The sequence below is a fragment of the Chrysochloris asiatica genome, unplaced genomic scaffold (genome assembly GCF_000296735.1).
Source record: "Chrysochloris asiatica unplaced genomic scaffold, ChrAsi1.0 scaffold00236, whole genome shotgun sequence".
NCBI classification, from domain to species: Eukaryota; Metazoa; Chordata; class Mammalia; order Afrosoricida; family Chrysochloridae; genus Chrysochloris; species Chrysochloris asiatica.
In genome coordinates, this window is record NW_006408754.1 from 2,147,809 (window position 1) to 2,159,390 (window position 11,582).

General features: G+C 38.2%; 1 protein-coding gene across 1 annotated transcript in view; it reads left to right on the forward strand.

Annotated features, from left to right (window-relative positions):
• Positions 1–11,582, forward strand: part of MORC1 (MORC family CW-type zinc finger 1) — a 292,206-nt gene that overhangs the window by 264,914 nt on the left and 15,710 nt on the right. Inside the window, exon 27 of the mRNA XM_006873316.1 lies at positions 11,230–11,424. Within this exon, the coding sequence (XP_006873378.1) occupies positions 11,230–11,424 (195 nt within the window). The remainder of the gene's footprint in view (positions 1–11,229; positions 11,425–11,582) is intronic.

Sequence of the window (11,582 nt, forward strand, 5' to 3'; positions counted from 1 at the left end):
CATATTCCCAATACACCTGTTCCTGGCCTTTCTGAATTATCTGAGGAAACGTTTACTGCCTCGGCTCTAAAAAGGGGTTTCAAACCCATTATTGTTCATGGATATCAAACATAACTGAATAATCAATTAAGGAGTAGTTCTGACATTCATCCCAGGTGGCTATCACTTGTTCCTCAGAAAGATTTGTTCCCAGGACTCCACGCACTGCCAACACAGTGGCGGCATTGTAAAAGAAACCATTTTCTCAGAAGCTACAATTACTGGAGTTAGAAGCATAGAATGAACAATATTAGGACCAAAGAAAATTATACAGAGGTAGCCAACCAGTGAATTCGCAAAAACCAATGAACCCGGGACATCAGGAGGTCATTTCCTTGGCCCTCAGAGTCCATGGCTTGCAGTCCTGAGGAGGGCCACGGGGTTGGATTTTTGTCCATGTCACAGGGCCACTGATCAACCCAGGGTCTGCGTATGCTGTCCCCAGCATCTAGTAGCATTCAGTCAATGCCTTTGAAAGCATCTGGAGACTAATATATGTGCATAGAGTCAAAGTTGATTGTTTCCACTGGAGTCTCTGCCCACATAAACACTTACATGAATGCCCCTGCTTTTATCGTACAAAGTTCATAGATCTTGTAAGTCTCCCTTACTTTCTTTAAAGTTGTTAGGATTCTGGAACTCTAAAGCTGCTTGTCACTGACTTTAAATTCAAGGCAGAAAATTAAAATCTCAGTTGACTATCCTCTTTCAAATCCTCATTGCATTCTGAATTAATGGAGTTTGGGAAGAATTCCATTTTTGATGCACCACAAAAACCTCTACAAGAGTAAGTTTAACCAGCAGAACTAAGCCTCTCATCATGTTACAATTCTCCATTCACCTTAATTAAAATGTTAATACAAGCAGAAATCCTTTTTCATTACTTTGGAAAGTTGTCAAGATTGCTTCTTTTTTATTGAAACCTCCTGAAGATGTTACCCTGATAAACACAGAAGAATAAATCAGAAAACTGGCAGATATTATTCAGAGGAAATATAGTTTGTCGTTTACAAAATAGTGAAATTTGAGAGACTGAATATGGCTTTAAATGTAAAGAGATCTATAAAAATTCTTAATATAACACTATATTGAAAATGATTTTTTAAATTTTTAATTAGAAACAGTTATACACTCACTATTGTTCTGTGCCATTGAGTCAGTTCCAATTTATGCTAACCCTGTACAGAGTTTCTGAGGCTGAAAATCTTTATAGTAGCAGAAAGCCTTATCTTTCTCCCATGGACTACTTGGTGGGTTTAAACTCCCGATCTTGTAGTTAGCAGTCCAGGGCTTATCTTACAGCACCACCAGTGCTGTTTATATTTGTTTGTTGTTGTTGTTAAGTGCCATCAAGTCAGTTCTGACACATAGCAACAATATTTAGGGCTTCCAAGGAGCAATTGATGGGTTTGAACCACCAACCCTGCTGTTCAAATCAACCTTGCTGTCCAGTGCTTATTGTACTACACCACACCAAGAATCCTGCAAAAATATTACAGAGTGGTTTTTTGTACCAATTTCCCCCAAATAAATCTTAACCTAATTAGAGTCTTGGTGTGGCACTATAGGATAAGCATCAGATATAAGGTCGTTTTAAACTGCAAGGTCAGCAGTTCAAACTCACCAGCTGCTCCTCGAAAACACTATATAGGGTTGTTAAAAGTTGGAACCGACTCAATGGCATGTAACAACAACAACAGCAAATCATAGTATAATATCAAACCAGGAAATTAAAATTGATGAAATATATATAGTTCTATATCATTTTATCACATGTATAGATTTGTATAACTACCACTGAAATAGATACAGAACTCCCATTACCACAGGGTTTCCCTTGTACTATCTGTTATGGTCAAACCTACCCATACCACCTATCCATAGTACTTGGCAATCACTAATCTGTTTCTCATCTCTATAATTTTGTCATTTCAAGAATGTTATATAATTTTTCCTCCAAACAGTGTTATTTTTAATATTTATATTTCTTTAAAATTTTTATTTGTTTTGTTTTGTGTATGTGTATGTGTGCTGGGGAGAAAGGTTATATGAAGATTTACTTATTTTTAATGTTTTATTGTGTTTCTGTACTGCAAATTAGAAAGTTAGGTTCCCATTTGGTAATTTCTACACAAATTATTCAGCAATATTACTTACATTTTGCACAATGTGTCAGCATTCTCTTTAATTCTACTCCAATATCTGGTTTCCCTGCCCTTATCTTCTCATCTTTGCTTTAAAGTAATTAGTGTATACTTTTTGTAATGGGTCACCATACTCATAGATAGTATCCTTTATTTTGTGTGTCAATTTATTATTTTGCTAAAAGGTGACCTCAGGATAGTTTTGGTTCAAGGTTTAAGCAGTATCACAGGGTGATAGTCCCAGATGTCCTCTAGTCTCAACTGGTTCATTAAGTATGGACTTTTTAAGAGTTTGAGTTCTGTTTTGCATTTTTCTACCATTCTACTATGGTCCATCTATTGTGGCCCTTATCAGAATGATTGGTAGTAGTAACTAGACACCATCTTGTTCTTCTAGTCTTAGGATAGATGAGGCCATGGATTCTGTAGGATATTTAGCTCTGTAGAAAGTTTCTTCTCTGAGACTTTGGTTTCCTTCTTTCTCTTTGGCATCTAATAAATAGAGATAATTACATATATCTCAAATGACTGCTCACAAGCTTTTAAGACCTTAGATGTCACTCACTTTGATAAGATGCAGAACATGGACTTTGTGATGACGTTTGTCATCCTAAGAATTCAGACTCAAAAAAACATTATCACAAGGTGTTTGAATATGTCTGAGAAGTGTCTGTAATAGTGTCATGTATGAATATATGTGTAAAACACACATTTATATACATGTTGTTGTTGTTGTTTTTAGGTGCTATCTAGTCAGTACTGACTCATAGTAACCCTATGTACAACAGAATGAAACACTGCCTGATCCTGTGCCAACCTCACATTTGTTGCTACACTTGAGCCCATTGCTTCTACCACTGTGCTAATCATCTAGTTGGGGGTCTTCCTCTTTTGCTAAAACCCTCCACTTTACCAAACATGATCTTCTCATCCAGGAAGTGGCCCCTCCTGACAACATGTTCGAAGTATGAAAGATGAAATCTGGCCATCTTCCAAGGAGCATTCTGTATGTCCTTGTTCCAACACAAATTGGTTTGTTCTTTTGGCAGTCCATGGTACTTTTAATATTCTCCTCTGACACCATAACTTAAATACATCAATTCTTCTACAGTCTTCCTTATTTCACATGCATATGAGGTTATTGAAAATACCATAGCTTGGGTCAGGCACACCTTAGTTCTCAAGCTGACATCTTTGCTTTTCAACACTTTAAAAAGTTCTTGTGCAGTGTAGTGGTTATGAGTCAGGCTGACAACCTCAAGGTCAGCAGTTTGAAACTGCCATCTGTCCCACAGGAGAAAGATGAGGCTTTCTGCTCCCATAAAGATTTATAACCTTATAAATCCTATATAGAGTCACTGTGAGTCGGAACCAATTCTGCAGCACATAACCACCACAACCAACCACTATCTGTGTTTATGTATGTACTCACCTGTACCTACTTGTGCACATATATACATATTAACCTCTATATGTGACTATAACCCACTGACTTTGAGTCAATTCAAAATCATAATCATAACTCTATTTAGGGTTTCAGAGACACTAAGTATTTAATGGGAGCTGACAGTCTCATCTTTCTCCCATAGAGCTGCTGATAGGTTTGAACTGCCAATCTTGTTGTTAGCTGCCCAGTGCTAATCCTACAGTACCACTGGGGCTCCTTATATGTGACCATACATTCATTTTTTTTGTTATTGTTAATGTTGTTCTCAAACTATTCAAATTTTTAAGCACAGATATCAATTTCTCTTGTTAACTTCTTAGTGGCATCATTTACTTTGTCCAGCCTGTGCTCATTACTACCAAATGTTTTTCTACTTTTCCCATCATACAAACACATCCAAAAAACAAGTGTTTAAGATCTAGAGAGTAATTCTTCACCCAGCAATACCTGGCAATATTAGTCTCTGTCAAATATATACAAGGGGCATTAAAAATCTCATTGATAATTACTGGTGATTAGAATCCAAAGGTTCAAACAAAGAAGGATCAGTATTTGGAAAAGATGGCCTTGGTGATAGAAATGATGCTGGGTATTGCATGGCAGAGTTTTGCAAGACCAATAGCTTCTTTACTGAAAAAATACCTTTTTTATACAACATAAAAGATGACTATACACAATGGGCAATACATGGAAATCATATGGACTATATCTTTAGAAAGAGACGATGGAAAAGCTACATATCATTGGCCAAAAGAAGACCAGGGGCAGACTGTGGAACAGACCAACATTTGCAAGTTCAGGCTGAAGATGAAGAAACTTAAACATGTTCACAAGAGCCTAAATATGATCTTGAATATCCCACCTGAATTTAGAGATCATCTCAAGAACAGATTTGATGCATTAGACACTAATGACTGAAAAACAAAAGATTTTGGAGAATGACATAAAAAACATCATACAAGAAGAAAGCAAAAGGTCATTAAGAAGACAAGGAAGAAATGAGAGACCAAATGGATGTCAGAAGAGACTTTGAGACCTGTTCTCCAGCATAGAGACACTAATGCAAATGGATGAAATGAGGAAGTAAAAGAGCTGAACAGAAAATTCAAAAGGGCAGCACATGAAGACAGAATCAAATATTATAATGAATTGTGCAAAGATCTGGAGTTAGAAAAACAAAGAAAAGAACACGCTCAGCATTTCTCAAACTGAAAGAACTGAGGAAACATTCAAATCTCGACTGAAGGATTCTTTGGGCAAAATATTACAAGATGCAGAAAGTATGAAAGGAATACATAGAGTCACTGTACCAAAAAGAAATTTCCAATGTTCAACTATTTCAAGAGGAAGCATATGATCAAGATCCAATGGTGCTGAAGGAGGAAGTCCTGTGTGTACTGAAAGCATTGGCAAAGAACAAGTCACTTGGAATTGATTGAATACAAATTGAAATATTTCAATAAACTGATGCAACACTGGAAGTACTTACTCATCTATGCTAAGAAATTTGGAAGACTGCTACCTGACTAACTGATTGGAAGAGATCCATACTTGTGCCCAATGGATCCATACTTGTGCAAAATGGAATGCAGAAATCATTGGACAATATTATCACTATCATCTGCAAGTAAAAGTTTTCTAAAGATTATTCAAAAACAACTACAACAGTACGTTCACAGGGAGCTACCAGAGGTTCAAGTCACATTGAGAAGAGGATGTGGAATGAGGAATATCATTACTGATGTCAGACGGATCTTGGTTGAAAGTAGAGAATACAGAAAGTTGTTTACTTGGTTTTATTGAGTATGCAAAGGCTTTTGACTGTATGGACCATGACAGCTCAGGACAGGAGTTCAGAAAATGAGCATTCTGGATTACTTAATTGTGCTCATGAGTAACCTGTATGTAGAAAAAGAACTAGTCATTGGAACAGAAAATGGGGATACAGAATGGTTTCAGATCAGGAAAGGTGTGTGTCAGGGTTGTATTCTTACAGCAAACTTATTCATTCTGTCTTCTGAGCAAATAATCTAAGAAGCTGTATTATATGAAGAAGAAAGTTGCATCAGGATTGCAGGAAGACTCATCAACAATGTGCGGTATGCAGATAATACAATTTTGCTTACTGAAAGTGAAGTAGACTAAAATACTTACTGATGAAGATCAAAGACCACAGCTTTCATGTGGGTTGAATCTCAACATAAAGAAATAAAAAATCTGCACCACTGAACCAATAAATAGCCTCATGATAAATGGAAAAAAGACTGAAGTTGTCAAAGACTTCATTTTGCTTGGTACCATCATCAACACTTATGGAAGCAGCAGTTAAGAAATCAAACTACCTATTGCAAGTGGCAGTATCGATGGACTCAAGCATGACAACAGTAGTGAGGTTGGCCCAGGATTGGGCAGTTTTTCATTCTGCTGTGCATAAGGTCTCTATGAGTCGGTACTAACTTGATGGCACCTAACAGCAATTGCATTAGGAGGAGTTCTGGTGTGGCTCTGTTGGTTAATGTGCTGAACTGCAAATTTGATTTAAACCACAATGCTGGAGATTCAAGCCCACTAGCCACTCCCCAGAAACTCCATACAGGTTTACTATGGGTCAGAATTGATTCAGTGGCACTTAAAGTGTTCAAGAACAAACAAGTCAGTTTGAGGACTAGAGTACACCTGACCCAAGCCATGATATTTTCTGTAGCCTCATATACATGCGAAATTTGGGCAATGATGAAGGTGAACCATAGGAGATTTGATGTATTTGAGTTACGATGTTGGAGAAGAATATTAAGAGTACCATGGACTCCCAGAATAGCAAACAAATCTTTTCGTAAGTATAACCAGAATGTTGTTTGGAAACTGAGATGGCCATTCTTCATCTCTTACTTTAGACATATTATCAAGAGTGACCAGTACCTAGAGGACATCATGCTTGGTAAAGTGGAGACCCCTGACAAGATGGATTGGCATAGTGGGAGCCACAATGGGCTCAAACATAACAGCAATTGTAACAATGATGCAGGACCAAACAATGCTTCATTGTGTTGTAGATAGGGTCACTTAAGGTCAGAGCTGGAATCCTGGTGTTGCTCTGCATGTAAATGCGCTTGATTGCAAGGTCAGTTTGAATCACAAGGTCAACAGTTCAAGCTCACCAGCCACTCCTTGGAAACTCTATACAGGGTTGCTGAGTTGGAACTGACTCTGTGGCACTTAACAACAACAGCAAGGGTTGGAACTGGCTTGATGTCACCAACACCACCAATATATGTGTGTATACACACACACACATACACACACACACATATATATATACATATAAATACATATACATATATATATGTGTGTGTGTGTGTGTGTTTGACAGAGGATATTTCTACATGTGTATTTACCTATGGCAAAAATGTCAGCTTGAGAATTAAGTTGCACTTGACACATGGCATTTTCAATAACCTCATATGCATGCAAAAGCTGGACAGTGAATAAGGGAGACCATGGAAGAATTGATGCATTTGAGTTATGGTGTTGGAGAAGAATATTGAAAGTGCCTTGGGCTGCCAAAAGAACCAGTAGAGCCGTTTTGGAAGAAGTGCAGCCAGAGTGCTCTTTAGAGGCCAAGATGGCCAAACTTTGTCTCTCATACTTTGGACATATTGTCAGGAGAGACCAGTTGCTGGAGAGGGATATCATGTTTGGTAAGGTGGGTAGTCATAGAAAAAGAGGAAGACCACCAATGAGATGGATTGGCAAAGTGGCAGCATCAATGGACTCAAGCATGGTAACAATTGTGAGGTTGGCCCAGGACCTGGCAGTGTTTTTTTTTTTTTTTTTTTTTTTTGTACATAGGGTTCCTATGAGTCGGTACCACCTCGATGGCAGCTAAGAACAACGAATGTACATATGGTACCCTAGTCTGGCACTCTAGGATAAGCACTGGACTGCTAACTCTAATGTCAGTGATTTAGATCCACCAGCCACTCCTCAAAAGCCTATACAAAGTTGCTATAAACTGAAATCAACTGGACAGCCCTTAATAACAGCAATCGCCATATTTACCTATGGGGTAAATATATCCATGAATATAGTAAAGCATATAAGGTGCAAAAGAGCCCTGGTGGTGCTGTAGGATAATAACTGGACTGCTCACCTTAAAGTCAGCCATTTAACCCCACTTGCTGTTCCACAGAAGAAAGACGAAGCTTTGTGCTCCCATAAAGATTTACAGCCTCGGGAAGCCTGTACCTTGACTTGATGGCAGTGGGTTTGATAAAGTGCAAAGTCATGAAAACATCTTAGACATCATCATACACCTTGAGAGAATGAGTCACTGGGCATGGGCACTTGACATTGAGGGACATCAATGTCAAGTGGCATAACAGTCCACAAAGACTATGTTCTACATCCTACTTTGGTTAGTAGTGACTAGGATCTTTAAAGCTTGTAAGCAGCCACATAGCATGTAACTATTGGTCTGTCCCCATCAGGAGCAAATAAGAGTGAATAAAGTTGAAGGCATATGAAAATGATTAATTCAGTGGAGTAATGGACCACATAAACATCAGCCTCCATGATCATGAGATCAGAAAAACTGGATAGTGCCCTACCAATAATATTTGTTGTTCTACAAAGGATGGTATTTGAAAGTCCTGTGGAGATTAGGAGAAAAATGTGGAACAAAATTTGAAATCATAAGAAATATCAGGCTTACAGTTGGATAGAGAGTGTAGGAACCCAGAGAGTATGGCCCTTAGTCACCTTTCAGGTCTGGAAATGAACTCATCTCCTAGCTAAGTTTTCACCCAAACAATAGACTGGTTAACAAGGGGAACAATAGGGAGGTACGTACTCTGTAAAATAATCAACGATTTGAGATCAAATGAGCATCATATGCCTAGGGAAAAAAGGGAGGAATGGAAACTGGAAACACAGGAAGAAGTAGAATAAATGGTGTTACATTTGTGTGACTAGCAATTAATGGCATGAAATACAATGTCTATGAATTATTGAATGGAGAGCTGATTTGCTCTGTAAAGCTTCACTCACTTCACAATTAAAAAGGTAAAAAAAAAAACCCAAAAAACAGAGATTCTAAAAATGTTTAATTTCTTTACATGGCCATCTGCAAACTTCACAATTAGCCTCACCTTTAACAGATACTGTCTCTAATCATCTCAAGGAGCTCTGGTAGTGTAGTGGTTACGAATTGGGCTGCGAACCTTAAGGTCAACAGTTTGAAACTACCAGCTGTTCCGTGGGAGAAAGATGAGGTTTTCTGCTCCTGCAAAGATTTACAGCCTCGGAAACCCTGTACAGGGTCGCTATGAGTCGGAATCAACTTCACGGCACATCACCACCACCACCAATCATCTCAAATATTTCCCTCTATAAGGAGTTCTGGTGTAATGCTATAGAATAAGCACTGGACTGCTAATCACAAGGTTGGTGGTTCAAACCCACGAGTTTCTCCTTGGAAACTCTACACAGGGTTGCTATGAGTCAGAACCGACTTGATGACATTTAACAGCGACAACAACATTTAAAGTACACTGAAATCATAAATAAATTTAAGTTAATTATGGCACTGGACTGCTACCGATAAAGTCAGTGGTTCAAACATACTGATCACTCCTTAGAAACCCAACACAGGGTCACTATGATTTGGAAACGACTCAACAGTTCTTAACAACAACTGTAATTCGAGGCAATAATGTTCTTTGTTTCAGTGGAGAAACCACACCTTTCTCTAGATTCTCATTGTACCTTTGCCTTTCTAAGGGAGACAAAATACTTTCTCTAATAAGGTATAATATGTACACACTTGTAATATCTTTTCATATAGATGAAAAGATAATACATATGCAAGTATTAAGTGGCTCCTTAAAGGCAAAGACCATAACTTATACATTTGTCTCATCTATAATTAAATTCAAAGGAGCTCTGGTAGCGTAGTGGTTATGAATCGGGCTGCGAACCGCAAGGTCAGCAGTTCGAAACTACCAGCTGTTCCGCTGGAGAAAGATGAGGCGTTCTGCTCCTGTAAAGATTTACAGCCTTGGAAACCCTGTACAGGGTCGCTATGGGTTGGAATCGACTCGATGGCACTTACCAACAACAACATAATTAAATTCAGTGCTTTGAATTTAGCATGTATTTAGTATTATTAAACATAAATGATTATATATAGGATATGTTTGTTTAAAGGATTTTATAGAAAAAGAAGTCCTGGTATGGTGCTATAAGATAAGCACTGGACTTCTAACTATAAACCCATCAGCTGCTCCTCAGAAATCCTATACAGGAGAACCATGAGTTGTAACCAATTCCATGACACTTGACAATAACATAGAAAGAGGAGAAATCCATAAGGTTACTATGTGTCCAAATATGTGAGCAATGACTAAAAAGGGCCTGGACCTGTTCATGAGTGTGGTGGTTGTTAAGTGCCATCAAGTCACTTCTGACCCATAGTGAACCTGTATAGGGCTTCCAAGGAGAAGGTGAGCTTGGACCACTGACCTTGTGGTCCAAACCGACTTTGCAGTCCAGTGCATTAACTCAGAGTGCCACACCAGGACTCTAGGCCCAGAGACAGGTGAGACCACCTTACAGTTCTCTTGGGAACTCAATCATATAAAAGCACAGATATCTCCTTATCACATAAATATTCAAATGTTTGTCACAATATTTTCCCTGTATCTCTCTCTCTTCAGAAAATTCCCCAACCCTTTAGAAATGTTCATACAAGCAATTAATATCAATTTGAGATGGATGTCTTTGACCTCTTTCTTACCTTTTCTACTTTGTGCATGCCTCAGGAAAAACATGATCTCTTGGAACATAACCAGTACTCTTGAATTAATGAGTCATATGTGGAACTATTCAGGATGAGGACAGGAGTAACAAGAACAGGAATTCCTCTCACTGTAGCTTTCTAGGTACTTATACTTGAGTTATAAAGAACACAGCATCATCTGCCAAAAAGAGTTGGAGCTAGTGCCATTGCCCATAAAGTACTGGTCCTTTAGAGAGAGGGTCATAGGCAACTGCCTCTTTTGTGTTTTGACTAATCTGATATCACTGATGGGAAAACAAATTCAGTCTTACTGAGTTCTTTCTTCATTCCAATTTAAACATCTCCAAATCCAGCGGTAGTGAGGTTGGCCCAGTGTTAGACATTGTTTTGTTCTGCTGTGCATGGGGTCACTATGAGTCAATTCCGACTCGATGGCACCTGACAACAACAACAAATCCACCTTGGTGTGTCTCAATCTTCTTTATTATTATATAAGGGGCTTCAAAAATTTTGATGAAAATTTCCGTAATTTTTAATTCCATTTTGTCATGAACTTTTTGAAGGCCCCTCACAGTTACTAGAATATTACACATTATCCCCTTTCCTCCTTATCTCAGCCCTGTTAGACTGTAATTTCCTTAAGGGTATCAAGGTGTCTTAAATATATACATCTGTAACACAACACATAGAGTTACCAGTTGGGACATATATGCAGAATTAGAAAATGAAATTACTTTCTGTTAATTAGGGGTGGAAAGTAATGGTTTAAAAATCTATAAAACTGCTTTTAAAAATGTTCTCAGATCCAGAATGTGTACATGGTCCAATATGAAAAAGGACTGAGGAGAAAAATGCAGGCCATTATCTCTTCTGCAACCAGAAGAGAAGAGGTTAGTGAAATCTGTCTGGGGCAGTGTGAAGAAGAAAGAAAACTTACCGAAGACAAACTGAACAATCTTCGTGTAAAGCTGGCAGTATTGCTACAGAAACTTCAGCTGGTGAGTGATGGCACTGTATTGGAGTAGTAGGGTTAATCTTTATGCAAAGTACTGACTAGCTAACATTAGCACCATTTAACAAGTCTCTTAATGTGTCCCTTACTCTCTCTTTGTTGTTGTTGTTGTTAAGTGCCGTTGAGTCGGTTCCGACCCATAGC